The sequence below is a fragment of the Cherax quadricarinatus genome, chromosome 56 (genome assembly GCF_038502225.1).
Source record: "Cherax quadricarinatus isolate ZL_2023a chromosome 56, ASM3850222v1, whole genome shotgun sequence".
NCBI classification, from domain to species: domain Eukaryota; kingdom Metazoa; phylum Arthropoda; class Malacostraca; order Decapoda; family Parastacidae; genus Cherax; species Cherax quadricarinatus.
In genome coordinates, this window is record NC_091347.1 from 19,981,368 (window position 1) to 20,004,510 (window position 23,143).

Consider the following 23,143-nt stretch of genomic DNA (forward strand, 5'->3'; position numbering starts at 1 on the left):
GAGGGGCTTGGACTTCCAGCAGGCATGCGTGAGCGTGTTTGATAGGAGTGAATGGAGACAAATGGTTTTTAATACTTGACGTGCTGTTGGAGTGTGAGCAAAGTAACATTTATGAAGGGATTCAGGGAAACCGGCAGGCCGGACTTGAGTCCTGGAGATGGGAAGTACAGTGCCTGCACTCTGAAGGAGGGGTGTTAATGTTGCAGTTTAAAAACTGTAGTGTAAAGCACCCTTCTGGCAAGACAGTGATGGAGTGAATGATGGTGAAAGTTTTTCTTTTTCGGGCCACCCTGCCTTGGTGGGAATCGGCCGGTGTGATAATAAAAAAAATAAAAAAAAATCTTAGATGCTGCAGATTAACAGCTTGAGGTCAATATTAATCAGGAGTTGTCCAAAGAGTAAAGGCTAAAGTGATGAAGTCAGTCTCACAGTTATTTAAGGTAATGTATTTTCAAAAATACTGAGTAGAACCAACTCTGTTGAACATGAGCATGAACTAAATAATACAAAGGTTATTAAGAGGAACATGTATCCCATAACAGTATACTTAATATTAAAAGATGTAAGATGAAGATGAAAGCCCAGAACAGTATTCAAAACAAGAGCACAAATGGTAGTATGCACACCTATCATTCAAACAGGTACAGATCAGCCCTAATATAATTATGTAGATCATAGAGTTGAACTCTGACCTGCTTGCTCCAAATTAGAATTTCTTCATTAACCATAACCAAAGCTTCAGCAAAATTATTTTATACATTTCTTTAAATTTATTTTAGACATGCAAAAAAATAATAATGTCTTCTTTACCATTTAACATAAATATTTAGAAATGCTACTGTTTTGTCACATGAAAATCAGATACTAAATGAAAATTTACCAAAATGGAAAATTTCTAATATTAAAGAGTACAAAGGGAACTTTAATGAATAAATTAGAGTAAAATATATACATTGTATATATGTACTTACCAGGAGTGGCGGTAACTGGGCAGACAAGAACAACACTCTCATCCTCTTTCACTGTAATGTCTGTCACCGCATCATCTGGTACATGGGGCGGGACTACCAGAGATAAATGTTAGCATTAAAACACTCTTCTTTATGATAAGGTATTTATGTTACATAGAATTAAATTAACATAAGTTTGCCATTTATTATGTGTACCTAAGACTTGTAAAGTGAAGTTGAGAACATCATGGCCAGCAGGGTTGGTAGCAGTGCAAGTGACCACACCCTCATCCTCTTGCTTCAGCTCAAGCAGTCGCAGGCGTGAACCTTTATCAAGGATCTGTTGGAGTTATACAATGAAATCTTTATATTCTGTTACTGATAAAATACTTCATGAGCCCTTGTCCAAATATGTACAGCATTAAAGAATGTGTCATGTAGACATAAATGTTTGAATTTGAATTATATGAGAAATTATTTCAACAAATAAAGTTCAGAATTACTTTTATTCTACTATTATATACTCCTCTACATATATTGCATTTTTTTTATATATAAGCTCATCTTAGTTATCTTTAAATTTTCAAAATTGTTTCTTTACTAATAAAATGTTAGCAAATTGTCCATAAAATCACATGGAGATTGCAAGTGATGATACAAGGTTATGTGTAGTACAATGATCACTGAATACTCTTTACATGAAGCTCCCTAAAAAATAATTGAGAATAAATATAAAACATCAAAATATATATATACAGTGGATCCCCAGTTCGCGATACTATCGGTATCCAACAAATCCGGTATCCGATGCAAAAAATTTGCCTCGGTTCCCGTTACAAAACCTGGTATGCGATACGATTAGTACAAGACGTGTCCACGTGTGGCCTGAACTGCCCCGTGTGTGCCAGTGCTTACAAGCCAGTCAGTATGCGCGCATCTAAGGATACATTCGGTACATTCCATATTATCCATATTATCACTGTTTTTGGTGCTTGTTTCTGCAAAATAAGTCACCATGGGCCCCAAGAAAGCTTCTAGTGCCAACCCTGTGGTAAAAAGGGTGAGAATTAGTATGGAAATTAAGAAAGATTTTGAAGGGTTTGGGGCTAACCCTGAGAAGTTGTGGAATCAATTGTGCCTACTTCAAAAATTAAGGAAATGTGTGCACAGTGGGTTGAACAGCAAACCTTTATGGATGAAAATCACCCTAACACAGCTATTGCAAGCCGTGCTGGTGACTATTACACTGACAACGTTGTGAACCACTTTAGGAAAGTCATAAAGGAACGAGAGGTACAGGCCTCTATGGACAGATATGTTGTGCGACAGAATCCAGTGACTCTCAAGCTGGTCCTAGTGGCATTAAAAGAAGGGAAGTAACCCCAGAAAAGGACTTGCTACCTCAAGTCCTAATGGAGGGGGATTCCCCTTCTAAACAATAGGTTCAACACTCTCCCCTCCTCTCATCCCATCAATCACCACCAGATCTTCATTAAAGGTAAGTGTCAATTATTCTATTTTTATTATTCTATTGTTATTGCTGTTATTGTAATTATTCTATTGCATTAAACTTAATATTTCACGTGGTAAAAGTTTTTTTTTCATACTTTTGGGTGTCTTGCATGGATTAATTTGATTTCCATTATTTCTTATGGGGAAAATTGATTCGCTTTCCGATAATTTTGGTTTACGATGAACTCTCAGGAACAGGGGTTTGGGATATTGGCAGTTTGGAGGGATATGTTGTGTATCTTTATACGTATATGCTTCTAAACTGTTGTATTCTGAGCACCTCTGCAAAAGCAGTGATAATGTGTGAGTGTGGTGAAAGTGTTGAATGATGATGAAAGTATTTTCTTTTTGGGGATTTTCTTTCTTTTTTGGGTCACCCTCATCAATTCTATGATTAACCTCATCCTTCATAAATCCATCCGCCGACACGTCAACTCCCAAGTATCTGAAAACATTCACTTCTTCCATACTCCTCCTCCCCAATTTGATATCCAATTTTTCTTTATCTAAATCATTTGATACCCTCATCACCTTACTCTTTTCTATGTTCACTTTCAACTTTCTACCTTTACACACACATTCTCAAACTCATCCACTAACCTTTGCAATTTTTCTTTAGAATCTCCCATAAGCACAGTATCATCAGCAAAAAGTAACTGTGTCAATACACATTTTGAATTTGATTCCCCATAATTTAATCCTACCCCTCTCCCGAACACCCTAGCATTTACTTCTTTTACAACCCCATCTATAAATATATTAAACAACCATGGTGACATTACACATCCCTGTCTAAGACCTACTTTTACCGGGAAGTATTCTCCCTCTCTTCTACACACCCTAACCTGAGCCTCACTATCCTCATAAAAGTTCTTTACAGCATTTAGTAACTTACCACCTATTCCATAAACTTGCAACATCTGCCACATTGCTCCTCTATCCACTCTATCATATGCCTTTTCTAAATCCATAAATGCAATAAAAACTTCCCTACCTTTATCTAAATACTGTTCACATATATGCTTCAATGTAAACACTTGATCTACACATCCCCTACCCACTCTGAAGCCTCCTTGCTCATCCACAATTCTACATTCTGTCTTACCTCTAATTCTTTCAATTATAACCCTACCGTATACTTTTCCTGGTATACTCAGTAAACTTATTCCTCTATAATTTTTACAATCTCTTTTGTCCCCTTTCCCTTTATATAAAGGGACTATACATGCTCTCCGCCAATCCCTAGGTACCTTCCCCTCTTTAATACATTTATTAAACAAAAGTACCAACCACTCCAACACTATATCCCCCCCTGCTTTTAACATTTCTGTCATGATCCCATCAGTTCCAGCTGCTTTACCCCCTTTCATTCTACGTAATGCCTCACGTACCTCCACCACACTTACATTCTGCTCTTCTTCACTCCTAAAAGATGGTATACCTCCCTGGCCAGTGCATGAAATTACCACCTCCCTTTCTTCCTCAACATTTAAAAGTTCCTCAAAATATTCTCGCCATCTACCTAATACCTCCCTCTCCCCATCTACTAACTCCCCTACTCTGTTTTTAATGGACAAATCCATACTTTCCCTAGGCTTTCTTAACTTGTTTAACTCACTCCAAAATTTTTTCTTATTTTCATTAAAATTTCTTGACAGTGCCTCTCCCACTCTTTCATCTGCTCTCCTTTTGCACTCTCTCACCACTCTCTTCACCTTTCTTTTACTCTCCATATCCTCTGCTCTTCTTATAACACTTCTGCTTTGTAAAAACCTCTCGTAAGCTACCTTTTTCTCTTTTATCACACCCTTTACTTCATCATTCCACCAATCACTCCTCTTTCCTCCTGCCCCCACCCTCCTATAACCACAAACTTGTGCCCCACATTCTAATACTGCATTTTTAAAACTATTCCAACCCTCTTCAACCCCCCCACTACTCATCTTTGCACTAGCCCACCTTTCTGCCAATAGTCGCTTATATCTCGCCCGAACTTCCTCCTCCCTTAGTTTATACACTTTCACCTCCCTCTTACTTGTTGTTGCCACCTTCCTCTTTTCCCATCTACCTCTTACTCTAACTGTAGCTACAACTAAATAATGATCTGATATATCAGTTGCCCCTCTATAAACATGTACATCCTGGAGCCTACCCATCAACCTTTTATCCACCAATACATAATCTAACAAACTACTTTCATTACGTGCTACATCATACCTTGTATATTTATTTATCCTCTTTTTCATAAAATATGTATTACTTATTACCAAATTTCTTTCTACACATAGCTCAATTAAAGGCTCCCCATTTACATTTACCCCTGGCACCCCAAAATTACCTACTACTCCCTCCATAACATTTTTACCCACTTTAGCACTGAAATCCCCAACCACCATTACTCTCACACTTGATTCAAAACTCCCCACGCATTCACTCAACATTTCCCAGAATCTCTCTCTCTCCTCTACACTTCTCTCTTCTCCAGGTGCATACACGCTTACTATAACCCACTTTTCACATCCAATCTTTATTTTACTCCACATAATCCTTGAATTTATGCATTTGTAGTCCCTCTTTTCCTGCCATAGCTTATCCTTCAACATTATTGCTACTCCTTCTTTAGCTCTAACTCTATTTGAAACCCCTGACCTAATCCCATTTATTCCTCTCCATTGAAACTCTCCCACCCCCTTCAGCTTTGTTTCACTTAAAGCCAGGACATCCAGTTTCTTCTCATTCATAACATCCACAATCATCTCTTTCTTATCATTTGCACAACATCCACACACATTCAGACTTCCCACTTTGACAATTTTCTTCTTCTTATTCTTTTTAGTAATCTTTACAGGAAAAGGGGTTACTAGCCCATTGTTCCCGGCATTTTAGTTGACTTTTACAACACGCATGGCTTACGGAGGAAAGATTCTTATTCCACTTCCCCATGGATATAAAAGGAAAAGTAATAAGACCAAGAACTATTAAGATAAAATCAAAGAAAACTCAGATGAGTGTGTATAAATAAACGTGTACATGTATGTGTAGTGTGACCTAAGTGTAAGTAGAAGTAGCAAGACGTACCTGTAATCTTGCATATTTATGAGACAGACAAAAGACACCAGCAATCCTACCATCATGTAAAACAATTACAGGCTTTCATTTTACACTCACTTGGCAGGACGGTAGTACCTCCCTGGGTGATTGCTGTCTACCAACCTACTACCTATATATATATATATATATATATATATATATATATATATATATATTTTTTGTTTTTTTTTCCAACAAGTCGGTCGTCTCCCACCGAGGCAGGGTGACCCAAAAAAGAAAGAAAATCCCCAAAAAAGAAAATACTTTCATCATCATTCAACACTTTCACCACACTCACACATTATCACTGCTTTTGCAGAGGTGCCCAGAATACAACAGTTTAGAAGCATATACGTATAAAGATACACAACATATCCCTCCAAACTGCCAATATATATATATATATATATACATTTATATATATATATATATATATATATATATATATATATATATATATATATATATATATATATATATATATATATATATATATATATATATATATATATATATACAGTGGACCCCCGCTTAACGATCACCTCCAAATGCGACCAATTATGTAAGTGTATTTATGTAAGTGCGTTTGTACGTGTATGTTTGGGGGTCTGAAATGGACTAATCTACTTCACAATATTCCTTATGGGAAAAAATTCGGTCAGTACTGGCACCTGAACATACTACTGGAATGAAAAAAGTTCGTTAACCGGGGGTCCACTGTATATATATATATATATACAAGTCGGCCATCTGTCACCCTGCCTCAGTGGGAGACGGCCGACTTGTTGAAAAAAAAAAAATATATATATATATATATATATATATATATACACACACACACACGTATGTTTTAACACACTAGTTATCTCACACCAAAGCAGAGTGACCCATAACAGGGAAGAAAAAAGATTCACTATCATTCATTCAGCTGCTGTATTGTCAGAAATGTGCTACCATCACAGTTCAGAGGTTCTCTGAACTGCAACATACTCACTCTTCCTTGAGAGTGCAGACACTGTATTCTCACCTCCAGGACTCAAGTCTGGCTAACTGGTTTCCCTGAATCCCTTCACATATATTACCTTGCTTACATTCCAACAGCATGTCAAATTATAAAAAATCACTTGTCTTCATTCATTTTGATATAAAGCAATCACACACACCTGTTTAAGCTTAAGCCACAGCTCTCATCCCTTCCTGGAATGACTCCTATATATATGCAAAACAAACACTTAAAAAATAATGAACTTCCAAGCCCTTTCATGATTTCTCAAATTATCACACATCCTCGATAATGTGAGAAAACACAAAAGTGCTTGGATGTTCACTACTTTTTCAAAGTGGTTGTTTTACACACTGTGATATCACCTGTTGACTGTGATCTTGTTGTGCTCATATACATATGTTTATGCATATTTGTTATTCAACAACAAACAAATTTAATTCTCTGTATGAGAACAGTGAATGGAGTAAAATCAGGAACTAATACACTATATTAACCACAGGGTACAACCTGATAGTGAGGATGGTCCGAGGTAATGAGTGTGCTGTCGTGGGTCCAGGCAATGCTGGGTGTTGGGTTACCAGATACTTCACACATCAGCTCAGCACTCTTTCTTAACACCCCCACCAGACGTTGCTGAACATTAGCTCGCTCTATCTTGGCTGGTACTGTAATTGCAAGTATTAAATGGTTGTATCTTAACTTGCCTAGTTCAAGTTTACTGGCATATAATTTTTTCAAAGCATCCATAATTATTTATCTTTATAGTGTATTACACAGTGTACACACATACATGCCAGAAAAGTAACAAAAGAAAGTAGTGTATTCTGCAATCACTAAAAATTAAAAAATATATATATCATAAATAAATTATAAGAGATTGGACTTAACAAGCACAGCCCTATTCCTGACACAGCAAATATGTTATTTCAAGATATTACCATATTACATATTACACCAAGCATCATACACAGTACTTTTCCTGAAAACAATTAGATAAGACATGCACATACATACATACATACACCATGCATATGCATACATGCATGCAGGCGTGCGCACACACACACACACATGCACACACACACGCATGCACACATGCACTAATGAGCAACAAAATTTCCCTAGAAAAAGCAAGTAAGAGCTAAAATGATGTACAAAACATTATGTAACCAATATCAAATTTTGTGTTAGTAAGAAGTAAAAAAATATCAATTTTTCTGTGAAGACCTTGAACAGTGAGGGTGTAGGTGAGGGTGTCCTGTCCAGCAGCATTTACAACAATACAGGTGAAGGGGCCACCATCACCTTTGCGAACACGACGCAAATGTAGCTCATGGCCTCCAGATCTCACCTGGCACAGTATATATACAGTATAATATAAACAATATAATAAGCAAGAGGCTTCATCATTATTACACTGTAGCTTACACATTTAAAGTAGTTTAATTTGTAAGGTTCATCTGAAACAGCCTTATACAAAACAAGTCATATTTGCATTGCATAAAATTTTATTATAATCTGAAGTAATGAGATTTAGTAGTACAGTATATAAGTTTTGACTGAACAAGCAGTATTTAATGGTGATTTTATGGATTATTTATTATATTATTTATTATTAATTATATTTAACTATGTGTTTCTTAATCTGGGTCACCTTGCCCTGGTGGGAGACGGCCATTGAAGTAAAAAAAATCTTCTGCTACTCTACAGCATTAAACATCTAAGCAAACATTTAAGCCCACTTTTAGCTGCTTTCCCCTTTCCTTAGTGGTGACAGAACTTATGAGGAAAATAGAACCATAGATACCATGGGTGTATTGATGAGCTCCCCATGCCACAAGGGGTACTTCGCAGTAAAGACTGGCCATTTAGACCATTTTTGATGTACTAGATGCTGTGCACGATAGGGATATGCATGTCTTTGCCAATGATTTTCAAGGTCTCAGTCTGCCAAAATCTTTAGTGCCAAGTTCTATGAATTACTCAAACTTGCAGCCATTATCTATACTGTTTCCATGTCTGCCTTCATATATGTTTTCACTTCTGACTGTCACAGTATTAACTATCTAACCTTTCAATTTTTCTCTTTACCTATTTAGTCACGACTCTTTGTTTTCGACCGTCTGATGAGAAATAATGGTTACGTGTACATGCATGGAGCTTGTATATATTGTCTCACTGCTCAGTTCACTTCACCTCTTTGCTTCTCTTATAAGGAAAAATATTTTCTGATATCTCTGTACAGTGGAACCTCAAAAATTGAACGTATCACATATCGAACGTTCCGAAAATAGGACCATTTTTTCGGACAAACTGTGTCCCTATTATCGAACGCGCCCCTATTTTTGGACCGCCGGATACGGGACATGTCTGCGGGCCCGCCCTGTCCACGTCCCCGTGCAGGCGCCGTGAGCAGTCTAGCTTTGTTTATGCTTGAGTGAACACTAACCTGCGCTCTCATTCACACATTTTACGATTATTTCGTTGTGTTTAGTGCTTGAGGGACTGTGAAATAAACTGCCATGGGCCCAAAGAAACTTGCTAGTGGTACCCCTGTGGTAAAGAAAGTGAGAAACACTATAGATGTGAAGAAGGAAATAATACAGAAGTATGAGAGTGATGTGAGACTTGTTGAGCTTGCCAGGATGTATGGGAAAAACAAGTCGACCATCAGCTCTATCCTGTCAAAGAAAGAACAAATCAAGGAAGCTGATGTTGCGAAAGGTGTTAATTATTTTTTATTTTTTTTTTATTATCACACTGGCCGATTCCCACCAAGGCAGGGTGGCCCGAAAAAGAAAAACTTTCACCATCATTCACTCCATCACTGTCTTGCCAGAAGGGTGCTTTACACTACAGTTTTTAAACTGCAACATTAACACCCCTCCTTCAGAGTGCAGGCACTGTACTTCCCATCTCCAGGACTCAAGTCCGGCCTGCCGGTTTCCCTGAACCCCTTCATAAATGTTACTTTGCTCACACTCCAACAGCACGTCAAGTATTAAAAACCATTTGTCTCAATTCACTCCTATCAAACATGCTCACGCATGCCTGCTGGAAGTCCAAACCCCTCACACACAAAACCTCCTTTACTCCCTCCCTCCAACCTTTCCTAGGCTGACCCCTATCCCGCCTTCCTTCCACTACAGACTGATACACTCTTGAAGTCACTCTGTTTTGCTCCATTCTCTCTACATGTCCGAACCGCCTCAACAACCCTTCCTCAGCCCACTGGACAACAGTTTTGGTAATCCCGCACCTCCTCCTAACTTCCAAACTACGAATTCTCTGCATTATATTCACACCACACGTTGCCCTCAGACATGACATCTCCACTGCCTCCAGCCCTCTCCTCGCTGCAACATTTATCACCCATGCTTCACACCCATATAAGAGCGTTGGTAAAACTATACTCTCATACATTCCCCTCTTTGCCTCCAAGGACAAAGTTCTTTGTCTCCACAGACTCCTAAGTGCACCACTCACCCTTTTCCCTCATCAATTCTATGATTCACCTCATCTTCCATAGACCCATCAGCTGACACATCCACTCCCAAATATCTGAATACATTCACCTCCTCCATACTCTCTCCCTCCAATCTGATATCCAATCTTTCATCACCTAATCTTTTTGTTATCCTCATAACCTTACTCTTTCCTGTATTCACTTTTAATTTTCTTCTTTTGCACACCCTACCAAATTCATCCACCAATCTCTGCAACTTCTCTTCAGAATCTCCCAAGAGCACAGTGTCATCAGCAAAGAGCAACTGTGACAACTCCCACTTTATGTGTGATTCTTTATCTTTTAACTCCACACCTCTTGCCAAGACCCTCGCATTTACTTCTCTTACAACCCCATCTATAAATATATTAAACAACCACGGTGACATCACACATCCTTGTCGAAGGCCTAATTTTACTGGGAAATAATTTCCCTCTTTCCTGTTAATGTGCTAACCAAAAAAAGACCACAAATAGTTGAAGAGGTTGAGAAGTTGTTGCTGGTGTGGATCAAGGATAAAGAGATTGCAGGTGATAGTGTTTCAAAGACGAATATTTGTGAAAAGGCTAGGAAGTTGCGTGCCAATCTGGTACAGAAAACTTCTGGAACCAGTGCTGATAGTGAATTTAAGGCCAGCAGAGGCTGGTTTGACAGATTTAAGAAGCATAGTGGCATACACAATGTTGTAAGACATGGTGAGGCAGCCAGTTCAGACAAACGGGCGGCTGAGAAGTTTGTACAGGAGTTTAAGGGGTACATAGACAGTGAAGAATTCAAACCTGAACAAGTGCACAAGCCATCTTTGCAACATGTTCAGTGACAGAACCATGTCCCATTTTAGGAAAATGTTAAAGAGGAGCCAGAAACAGAGGACTGTGGACAGTTATTTTGTGAGACAGGGGTCCAGTGACTCTCAAGCTGGTCCTAGTGGCATTAAAAGACAGAGAAGAGAAGTAACCCCAGAAAGGGCTTTACCTGAAGTCCTCATGGAGGGGGATTCTCCTTCCAAACACTAACCCCAACTCCCTCTCTCCTCCTCCCTATCCTCCAGATGCCATCACCAATCTTCAATAAAGGATAGTGAGGCTCAGGTTAGGGTGTGTAGAAGAGAGGGAGAATACTTCCCGGTAAAAGTAGGTCTTAGACAGGGATGTGTAATGTCACCATGGTTGTTTAATATATTTATAGATGGGGTTGTAAAAGAAGTAAATGCTAGGGTGTTCGGGAGAGGGGTGGGATTATATTATGGGGAATCAAATTCAAAATGGGAATTGACACAGTTACTTTTTGCTGATGATACTGTGCTTATGGGAGATTCTAAAGAAATCAGATACTTGGGAGTTGACGTGTCGGCGGATGGATTTATGAAGGATGAGGTTAATCATAGAATTGATGAGGGAAAAAAGGTGAGTGGTGCGTTGAGGTATATGTGGAGTCAAAAAACGTTATCTATGGAGACAAAGAAGGGAATGTATGTAAGTATAGTAGTACCAACACTCTTATATGGATGTGAAGCTTGGGTGGTAAATGCAGCAGCGAGGAGACGGTTGGAGGCAGTGGAGATGTCCTGTCTAAGGGCAATGTGTGGTGTAAATATTATGCAGAAAATTCGGAGTGTGGAAATTAGGAGAAGGTGTGGAGTTAATAAAAGCATTAGTCAGAGGGCAGAAGAGGGGTTGTTGAGGTGGTTTGGTCATTTAGAGAGAATGGATCAAAGTAGAATGACATGGAAAGCATATAAATCTATAGGGGAAGGAAAGAGGGGTAGGGGTCGTCCTCGAAAGGGTTGGAAAGAGGGGGTAAAGGAGGTTTTGTGGGCGAGGGGCAAGTGTATTTATGTAAGTGCGTTTGTACGTGTATGTTTGGGGGTCTGAAATGGACTAATCTACTTCACAATATTTCTTATGGGAACAAATTCGGTCAGTACTGGCACCTGAACATACTTCTGGAGTGAAAAAATATCGTTAACCGGGGGTCCACTGTATATGCTTCTAAGCTGTTGTATTCTGAGCACCTCTGCAAAAGCAGTGATAATGTGTGAGTGTGGTGAAAGTGTTGAATGATGATGAAAGTATTTTCTTTTTGGGGATTTTCTTTCTTTTCTGGGTCACCCTGCCTCGGTGGGAGACGGCCGACTTGTTGAAAAAAAAAAAAAAAAAAAAAAATGTTATTTTATATGCATTACTATACATAATTAAAAACTATAGCATTTGTTGTATGTAAAACTGTAATTAATCTCTATAAAATGTATTTTTTGTGTGAATATTTTTGGGTTTCTGGAACGGATTAATTATATTTCCATTATTTCTTGTGGGAAATATTGCTTCGAATTTAGAACTAGCTCCTGGAACGGATTAAGTTCTATTTTTGAGGTTCCACTGTACCACATTTTTGTGCATATTGTACTTTCTAACCAACCCCTCTTGTTTTTATTACATTCCTTGTAAAAACCTATCCTTGTGCTTGTACCTTACACTCAGTTTTGGCTCCACTATATGTGGTCAACCAAGCTGATGCTGGTGGTATCATCACAACCTGGCTGATCTGACACTTTCTGTCTATAATAGACAAAAATGCACAAGTTACATGGAAATTTTATTATTGCAGTGGTCTTTAAAAAGCTACGAAGACATAAACCTGGGACTGGTCTAGTTTCCTCATGAAGTCTGCCTGAAATACACACCATGTTGGTAGCTTTATTTTGTGTTTAACAATATTTTATTACATGTAAACTACATTTTGTATAATGCAGAAAGAAATAAAGTTGTTTGTTTCTTTTTTCTTTCTTCTATCACTACGCTTCCCTATCTTCCACATGGCACTGTCCTGGCACAACTACCAGTCTCTGTTGCCTGGAACATACAATACACAAACGACATTTTGAGAATAGAAGAAATGGACATTGTGAAACTACAGATGTATAAAATGAACAAGGATTTCTACCATTCTGAGACATGCACTAATAAACTGGTATTAAAAATGACATTAATGGCTATAAAAATTAAGGCAAAAAATAGCTGTTTACTGTATTTAATAGTGATGCATAAATTTTCTGAGAAAAATACATGGCCTTATTTTCTGATTCACTCATTTATGATTATAATGTTTTTTCATTATTTATTAACACATCGGCCGTCTCCAATCCAGGCAGGATGACCGACAAAAGAAGAAACTTTTATTATCATTCATTCCATCACTGTGTTGCCAGAGGCATGCCTACACTACAGTTAAAAAACTGCAACATATCCTCACCCCTCCTTCAGAGTGCAGGCATCCGACTTTCCATCTCCAGAACTCAAGTCCGTTTAACTGGTTTCCCTGAATCCCTTCATAAATGTTACTTTGCTCACACTCCAACAGTACATATCTAATTAAATTGCACAATATTGTATTTAGTTAAAATGTATTTAATTTACTGATTTGATACAGTGCTGAATGACCCTTGCAGGTTTAGTGCTTTCCATGAATACCATACATATTAATAACTCTCACCTGATAGTTAGGGTTAGTGAATGGTGTAATTGGTCTTCCATGCCTAATCCACGAGGCAGCTGGTGTTAATGAACTCTCAGCTTCACAAGTCAATACTAGCGGTTGATTTAATACTACATCAAGGCTCTTCTCTGGGGGAGGTATAATGCGAGGTGGACCTGCATAATATAGTATTGGTAATGTGTCACAGATTGGCTAGAGTAGCACCTGCTGGGGTAAAAATCACGTGAAAATGATGAAATAAAGAGCTCTGCCAATGAGATTTCAACTTATTGATTTATACATTTCCTTTTAATACAGTAATAATAATAATAATAATAATAATAATAATAATAATAATAATAATAATAATAATAATAATAAAATAATAATAATAAGTAATAATAATAATAATAATAATAATAATAATAATAATAATAATAATAATAATAATAAAAATAATAACAATCTTTATTTCTACAAGTACATGATACAACATATACAGACAAGCAGAAGAACTTAATGTATATATATTCTGCATTGTTTAAATTATTTGCCTCCTGTAGGCTTACCCAAAAAGTGCATTATATAGGCACCTGACAAACTAAAACTGTTTACCGTAGCTTTCTCAAGCCCATATATACATCTTTATATTACATTACTAATGAATATTTCAAATTCTAACTGTAAATTCTATGTATGCATAATCTTGAACATCTTGATGTTTCCTCCTCTCTCACAACACATATTTCTCAGAGTTCTTTTATCTAACCTTGAAGCTTCCTTAAGTCATCTCACCTTACACATTTTCATTCGTTAAGCCTTAAACTTCTTTTGAAATAGTTTTCTTACATCAACAAACCATCTTAAGTTCACAAAAATGGAAAATGCATTACTGTACAATGTATCTAGCATAAATATTATATAATAATAATAATAATAATAGTAATAATAATAATAAAAAATAATAATAAAAATAATTATAATCATAATAATAATAATATCAATAATAATAATAACAACAACAACAATAAAATCATTGTAATAATAAAGACACCCTACAATATTTTTGTATAGTACTCGAAACGAATGTGAAATAATTTTTTTTTACAAAGAATAAACAGAAAAATCTCATTTGTGTTCACCATCATAGTTTTCTTTAATGAATGGTAATTACAAAGGTTATATCTTAAGCAGTAGTAAGAGTGATCAGTTAAAAAATGGTACTGACTGTGAATGATGACTACAAAGTCCCTGGAGGCCACACCAGAGGGAGAAGTGGCTGTGCATGTGTAGCGTCCAGAGTCGTCTGTCTGGGCATCTTGAATCTTTAGCACCTGTCCATCCTCATATACTGACAACCGTTCACTGAGTGTCACACTCTGAGAATGATGTTGCAAGATATGATCCAGGTAATGTAGACTGCCTAGTATATTAATTTTCTTATATTCATTGTAACTTCTAATTTTATTTTTACAACCACCTAATAGATTGTATATATAAGCACTCAATACTCATTGCCTTATTAATATTAAGGGGCTTTCTGCATGCACACTTAAATGTCATTCACTTCTGTACAAACATTATATCATGCTGAAATAAAGAATATTTATCTTAATCTTATTAAAATTTGATGATTTATTGATCTATATATGGTATCTTTAATATCTTTATACCAATTATTAAATGCATTACTATGTGAGCATGTTAGATAGGAGTAAATGGAGACAAATGAATTTTGGGACTTCACAAGCTGTTGGAGTGTGAGCAGGGTAATATTTTGCGAAAGGGATTCAGGGAAACTGGCTAGCCAGACTTGAGTCCTGGAAATAGGAAGTATAATGCCTGCACTTTATTTATACTGCACTTTATTTATATGCACTTTATTTATACTGCACTTTATTTATACTGTCGTATCTGAGTTCATCTGCAAAGACAGTGATTATGTATGAGTGACGGTGAAAGTGTTGAATGATGATGAAAGTTATTTCTTTCACTTTGATTTTTTCTTTCTTTTTGGGTCACCCTTCCTCAGTGGAAAACAGCTGATGTGTTAAAAAAAAAATGTATCTGCAGCCATGCTGACAAGGTACTGTACATGAACGTCCTCAAGCAGATATATTTTGAAACATGTAAAAGAAATAGTAGATTTTCCACTCACCTCATCATCCTTAGCCCAACTAAGTGTGGGTGCAGGCATCCCAAGTGTGTAACATTCCAAATTTATCTCCCCACCAACCACACCAACAGTTTCTCTGCCAATTCCCTCCCCTATGATGTTCTCCACTACATCCTCAATAATCACTGGAGGAACTGTAAAGAAATGTGCAGTTTATAAATTCTATTTCGAATTTCAGCACAATATAGGACAAAAATCATCTACACATTATTTTAAATTAAAGTCATAATATCAAGACATTTTTTAACACCTGCAGATTGTAGTACACGTATGTCCTGCACATAAAAACCTTTTTCTTCTTTTTCTAGTTAAACATAGTGGTGAGTACAAAGGATGATAATTGCTGCTACAGTAGAAGCTTCTATAGAGATATCAGATGTGCATAACAGTGAGTGACAAAGTGATATATGTTGAGACAGACAGATATATAGAAGCATATTAGCAGACAAACAGATAAAAAGATAAACAGATAAATGAATACAGACATAAATCATGATGTATAATTAAATGATAAAAAAGTAAACGTATGCTCTTACCCATGACACGCATATTATAAGTGAGGAGGTCTTCCCCAGCGGCACTGGTTGCCACACAAGTGTAATTGGCTGCATGGTGTGGGAGGACCCGTAGGAAGCTCAGCCTCTCCCCACTGCCCATCACGTGTAGAAAGGGGTCTCCTCCTGTCTCCAATGCCTTGCCATTCTGATTCCACCAAAGTGGCAATTATTTCAGTACACTAACAATACAGGTCTCCAACTAAAGACAGAGTGCCATTAACAATGCTTCAGGTCTTTAGTATCACAATATAACAACTACCAGACTACAGTGAGTGTGAGGGAGCCTATTGTGCTGACAATTTACATGAAAAAACTGCCATAGGCAGAAGTCTCATTAAATATATGCCTGTCTTATCATTCAATTTCAGTACAATATGTCTCTTCCTATTTAGTTATAATATTCATTCTAACTCAGTTACCATGACATAAACCCAATCGGCAGAATAATCATTATTCATGTGACAACATGTGCTCAGAATAACCACAGTGAAAACAAACAAAAGATCCTCCAATTATCTTTCGACCAACTAAATGAGAGTATTTAAGAGGGGACCCTTTGACTGTGTTTTCACTGTGGTTATCCTTCAAGCCAAAATATTTCTTAAGCAATATGAAGTAAAATAAAACAAGTATACAGACTTTCAACCAGGATATAGATGCTGGAGGCTGAGCATCCACCACACAAGGTAAAGTAATGGAAGAACTCTGGACTACTTCTAGTTCTGTCCCTTGATCTGGTATTTCTATCATAGGAGGCACTGAGGAAAAGAAAATAGCTCTATATTTTGAAAAAAATGAACAATAAATATATATTTCCTTCACGGAGAAGACTAGTGAACAGTATGAAACAAGTGAAGTTTAGTTTACAGACTGCTTTATGTGCATACAAATGCATTTTTAGTTCAGTCTGCTACTAACTAATTTACAGATAATTGTCAATATAATAATAGCAATTGCAGCAAATCATATTTTCTGAAGGTCATCTTTTTATTTTTGCTTAATTCTGTCAGTTATCTGATCACATTAAGGCAAGGAGGAGCTTTTTAACAGTAGCTGCCAATGAATATTGCAATGAACTGTATTATAATTGCAAGGACTTTATATAAAGGTGATCAGAATGCTCACAATGAATACAAATCTTTCTGTCAAGAAAAAATGTCATAAACTTACACAAGACCTGGACAAAGAAGGTTTCTTCAGCTGAGCCAGCAGAATTGGAGGCAATACAAGTGTAGTGCCCTTCATGCTCACCATTAACTTCCAATAATACAAGTGATTGGCCCTCATCCTGTATCTCAAATCCTGAGGCAAGCAGCTCACTGTCATTCAGCACCTTACCTCCTGCTGTCACCCATGCTACCTGATCAAAAGTTTAAGTTATTGCTATTACATAAAGAATTACATCAGTAATGAATTCAGCACCTGACATGACAGACAACCTCACACATACCTGTGAGGGCATCAAACCTTCTAGTATAAAATATGAAAGAGAGATACAAGAACAGCCTTAATGAAACAGATGTGTAAGGAAGGAAAGGCTAGATACATGAATGAGAACAACACATATAACAAGAGAAACTGCAAAAAAATAGAAAGCTGAGCAGAAGTCTAGGTACAAATAAATCAGAAGCAGGAGAGAAGCAGAATGGAAATTTGAAAATGATACAGCCACAAAAGAAAATGGCCATCCTAAATTATTCTATAGTCACTGATGAAGAAAAATATCAGTAACAGTAAAAGACATTGAACTTCAGAGTAAATGATCTGCTTCTGAAAAATAACAATGATGTATGCAAAGGGCTCTAAAAAAAAATTAAGTATTCTAAGGAGGAAGAAGATAAAATCTTGAGTAGATACAGGAGATAAGAAAACAGACATAAAACCACCCAAAGAGTATAGGTATTGCAATGGCCAAAGAGATCTAGATGATGAAGGAAAGACAAGTGTGGGGCCCTACAAAAGATATTTTAGAAAATGAAGGAGTACCTGATAAACAGAAGGCAGAGAAACATACCAAGAGAAGCTGTTGAGCAGATAAAAAATAATCAGTAGAGTTTCTCAAGAATCAGTGCCCTCTGGCAAATCAGTGTTTTGTCATATACAAAATTATTATAGGCATATATCAGTGTCAACTGTTGATGATATAAACTTGGATAACCCAACAAAGACAAATATGATTTATTTCCATTGGAAAAAGGTGACAACCAGTCCTAGGAACCTAAGATCATGTCAACTCTTCAGGTTTCTTGCTAGCAGCCAATGTATAAAGGGAGGCCACACAAATAGCTCAAAGGCACTTGTTGACACAGCTTACTGATGCAGCCTGCTATATTACTGGAGCATCTACCCTTCCCCCCTTCCTTCCCACCACAATTAAAACGCTGCTTAAAATTTAGTACACCAGCCATGTGTGGCTGCTGCATACAAGGTGATAGTTACACTCTGGGAGCAAGAACTAGCTATATTCCCTGTCATATTCCATCCCACATGATGAGCTTCATTCACAAGGCAATAAAAAGTATCAGCTTGATCTGGGAGACTGCAATTAGGCAATGAGCATGTTGTTAAACATTCCACCATAGATTTAGTAACTACAGCACCTTTAATTATAGGTTTTGTTCCAGTAAAGCTTGAGTTATTCTCAAATAGGAATTACCATCTCATAAGATGGCCTATGCTACACAGGGAAAAGTGAATTTATGAGGTTATCATCATCATTAAGGAAAAAAAACACATGCAGCACCATCCAAATGCACTCCAAAATCTTACTTCACAAAGACCTTCATATACTGTACCACATTTTTTCATTCTGCCATCACTTCTTGTTGTATCCTTCATCCTTACATCACACATACTCCCTAGACCACTTCTCTTGTATTAACTGTAGTACTTGATTTTTGTTTTCTCAATCATAACACAATTTAAAATATTCTAATTAAATAAATAATTTCATTCACAGTAATATTATTAATGTACCTGTGGAGTTGGCTGCCCATGTGCCTTACAGGACAGCATGAGGACATTCCCTTCTTGCACCTTCACACGACGACTGGCAGGGGTGGCAATGATGGATGGAGGAGACAGTACATTGATGGTGTAGTTAGTTATCAGTTCACCCACTGCATTACTTGCTATACATGAAACTTGTTCACTGGCTGTGCTCTGCACTCTGGAATACACAACACAAATATTTTCAGAATTGCATAATTAAATACAGTGTTCACAAATAACCAACACTTTGGAGAAGAAACATTAAACAGTTTTGAGCCACCTTAGATCATTATCAAGTAACTTGACAATGGTCCAGGATGGGCCAAAAATGTCAATTAAACTATACATTCCAAAGTGTGGATTACTGTCAATTATTCCAGCCATGGTATTATAACTCTTACTCTTCAAAATGAATTATTATAATATTTGTATATGAGCTAAGTCAAGCACAGTCATCCCTAAAATTTAGAGGGGTTCCTTATATCCAAAAATTTGTTTTTTAAAGGTCATACCTGAACAAATAAAGCTGAGTTTTAGTTGCAGATAAACTAATAAACTGACTAGAGGATGTGACAGGCTGTTCATCCACTATCCACTCAATATGTGGCTCTGGCACTCCCTCTACAGGACACTCCAGTGATAGAGCACGATTTGCCAACACTATAAGGAGAAAGTTCTTCTGAGAAAATGACAAAATATTGTACATAATATTTTCATGTTATGTACAGGATAAAATACATTTTTCACCAACAATATTTTATAATTCTTGAATGCATTTGACAATATAAGCTTAAAATGTTAGCATTCAAAGACAATGACAAAAAAAAGATTTATTTCCATATAATACAATAAACAGAGCTGGGTGACATTTGGATGTGCATGCAGAAAGCCCATAGAATGCAGAGAATCACAATAATACTAAATAACAGGTATACTGTACCTGTGTGTTTGGTCTGTGGTTGATAAATAAGAGTTGGTGGTGCTAATACAGTTAACTCAAAGTCATATTCTGCAGTACCTGCAGCATTGCTGGCAACACATGTATAGCGCCCACTCTCACTGCCTTCCAATGAAACCAGCTGCAGTAATCTACCATTAAGATACTAAGAGTTAAAAGAGTAAAAATATAAGAAGCAAAGGTCCCAACCATCTCTTTCTAACATATCATATCTTGCTACAAGTCAGGATGTCTAGTTTAAATTTAATGCATGCATCTTTACATGTTCATGCATGTCATAAGAGGCATCTAACATGCTGGTAACAAGAGGCTAGTAATCCCTTCTAAAGTTAAAAAAGAGAAACTTTTTTCTTTTTCTTTTTGGGCCACCCTGCCTTGGTGGGATGCAACCGGTGTGTTGAAAGAAGATCTTTACTTGTATTACAGATACTAGAATGGCTGATCTTTGATCAAGGACTTACTCTTACAAGAAAGTGAAATGGGAAAACCTTATAAAAGTTTTTTTTCTTCAGAGACTGCACTGAAGTGCCACTTATGAACCTGTTCCATTTTCTTCACATACATATTCTCAGCAAGCACATATACAAGCACTTGTGCTTGCACACTCCTGTTTTAGTGCAAGTATTGATACTTGCTTCTAGTATGATACCCAAACTAAAATCTATAATTCTTTAATGATTCAAATACTTCTTTCATGTTTTAACCCCTGGAAGGAATCAGGCATTCTTCATCCAAGGAACTGAACCTGTTCTCTCCTTCCTCAGATCAAACCTGATTATCTACCATTTTCCAGTCACTGTTTTGACCCCTATTCGTTTAGAACTTCTCCATAAACGTAAAAATAATCGTAGTATAAGACATTGTTTTTTTTTCCACTTCAGGTCTTCATTGGGTGGGTGAAATGTCATAAAAATATAAGGTACTGTACAGTACTTTTTTTGTTACAAGTGTATTTAAGCACCACCATTTATCAGTTTACAGCCATATATCCACATGCTGTACAATAATAATAATAACAATAATAATAATAATAATACTCCATCATGAAAAGAACATTTATATTTTTCTCAACATTTTAGTTTTGCTTTTACAGCCTCATTTTCTAAAATATTTGAATAAAAAACAATCATCATTCCTTTCACAAATGGCTTGCCACAACCTAATGATATGTCAACAGGCTCTGATACACGAATTGAATACAAAACAGGAGATGAAAACAGTAATGAATATCTCATTTGATAAGTACCATAATACAATTAACAGCTTAAATCTAACAACTCTTTTGAAAGTGCTAGATACAAAAAGACTTTGCAAAAATATGTAGTACTGTACATAAAATAGGTATGCCTCTACCACATTTGATCCAAAAATGCTAAAAGGGATATGTTGTGTATCTTTATAGGTATATGCTTCTAAACTGTTGTGTTCTGGACACCTCTGCAAAAACAGTGATTATGTGTGAGTGAGGTGAAAGTGTTGAATGGTGATGAAAGTACGTATTTTATTTTTGGGGATTTTCTTTCTTTTTTGGGTCACCCTGCCTCAGTGGGAGACGGCCGATTTGTTAAAAAAAAAAAAAAACTTTTTTTCAACAAATTGACTGTATCCCACCGAGGCAGGGTGGTCCAAAAGGAAAAACAAAAGTTTCTCCTTTTAAATTTAGTAATATACACAGGAAAAGGGATTACTAGCCCCATGCTCCTGGCATTTTAGTCGCCTCTTATGACACGCATGGCTTAGGGAGGAAGAATTCTGTTCCACTTCCCAATGGTTAATATGAATGACTAAACTGAATTTGATTATATGTTGTGACTTTATTTGAACTTACAATTTATTCAGTCATACCATGTAGGTCTCACTCTTGATTAAAAATAACTTAGGGGGTATGTTATATGTGACAGTTGAAAGCCTAAAATAATTTGCAATGTGTTATTTGTGCCACTTACTTGTCATCCTGTGCAAGTTGAGATTTTCCAGGTGTTAAAGTTAACATCTGTCCATCCTTGAGCCAGAGCACTGAGGGAGCAGGAGTGGCTGTCACGTCACAGTACAAGTCAACACTAAATTTTGATATGCCCACAACTTCCTTTTCAAAGTCAGAATCCTACAACGAAATGTTAGATATTATAATAAGACAAACAGAAGTTAAAGACACTTGTCTTATTTCAACATTTTGTGAATCCTCATGCACTCATTCCACACATTTACACAGATAAAAAACACAGCCTTTAATCTATATTTTTTCTTCCTTAAGGGATATGAGCAGTCTTACAATGCCTTGATGACTTACAGACTGTTGAAGGCACACTAAGGCAAGACTAATACATGTTTGTTTAGCTATTACAGACTTGAAACATCTGTCACAGGCTTTCCTTAAGAAACAAACATGTGAACAGAATGATTAATGCCTTGAGTAAGCACACAGAAGTATGAAAGAGGAAAACACAGACAGAATGACACAAGACTTTGTGGAGCTGGAGAATGTGGAGACTGACCCCTGGCTGTCTTCAAGAGGAAGCCAGACAGGCACCTAAAGTCAGCACCTGACCATTATTTAATTTTGGATTTTCTCTAATTTAGTTTCAGATCAAATTTCTTGGGATTAAATTTATTTCTTTTTCATATATGACTGTTCAGTGCCTATGAAGTATGCTCATAATTTTTTGTTTAAAAATGTTGATGAGGAATTTTTTCCCTGATTCTGGCTGTGTTAATTGTACAGAAATTGTGACTAATTTTTTATTTGATTTTTCTGTGATTTCCGAATCAAATTCATTTCAGTTTGCATATAATCAAATAGTATTTACCTGAAGACAATTTCAGGAACCAATATGTCCTGACAGATGGCCTGATAAGTATGGATAACTCAGTTATTTTTGGTAAACATCTGTCAAGAAATGTGAAATTTATGAAGTTCTTAAAAC

At 36.6% G+C, this 23,143-nt stretch overlaps 1 protein-coding gene across 4 annotated transcripts in view; it reads right to left on the reverse strand.

Moving 5' to 3' along the window:
• The window catches only part of LOC128700808 (hemicentin-1), a 176,035-nt gene that overhangs the window by 83,166 nt on the left and 69,726 nt on the right, over window positions 1–23,143 (reverse strand). For all 4 annotated transcript variants that reach the window (XM_070097152.1, XM_070097150.1, XM_070097151.1 and 1 more), the window contains 14 exons: window positions 22,166–22,323; window positions 20,202–20,350; window positions 19,774–19,921; window positions 19,247–19,439; window positions 17,441–17,630; window positions 16,910–17,028; window positions 16,250–16,415; window positions 15,696–15,847; window positions 14,766–14,916; window positions 13,556–13,713; window positions 7,786–7,909; window positions 7,066–7,223; window positions 1,167–1,290; window positions 972–1,064 (listed from right to left, as the gene is read on the reverse strand). In XM_070097152.1, coding sequence (XP_069953253.1) covers window positions 972–1,064; window positions 1,167–1,290; window positions 7,066–7,223; window positions 7,786–7,909; window positions 13,556–13,713; window positions 14,766–14,916; window positions 15,696–15,847; window positions 16,250–16,415; window positions 16,910–17,028; window positions 17,441–17,630; window positions 19,247–19,439; window positions 19,774–19,921; window positions 20,202–20,350; window positions 22,166–22,323 — 2,083 coding nt within the window. The remainder of the gene's footprint in view (window positions 1–971; window positions 1,065–1,166; window positions 1,291–7,065; window positions 7,224–7,785; window positions 7,910–13,555; window positions 13,714–14,765; window positions 14,917–15,695; window positions 15,848–16,249; window positions 16,416–16,909; window positions 17,029–17,440; window positions 17,631–19,246; window positions 19,440–19,773; window positions 19,922–20,201; window positions 20,351–22,165; window positions 22,324–23,143) is intronic.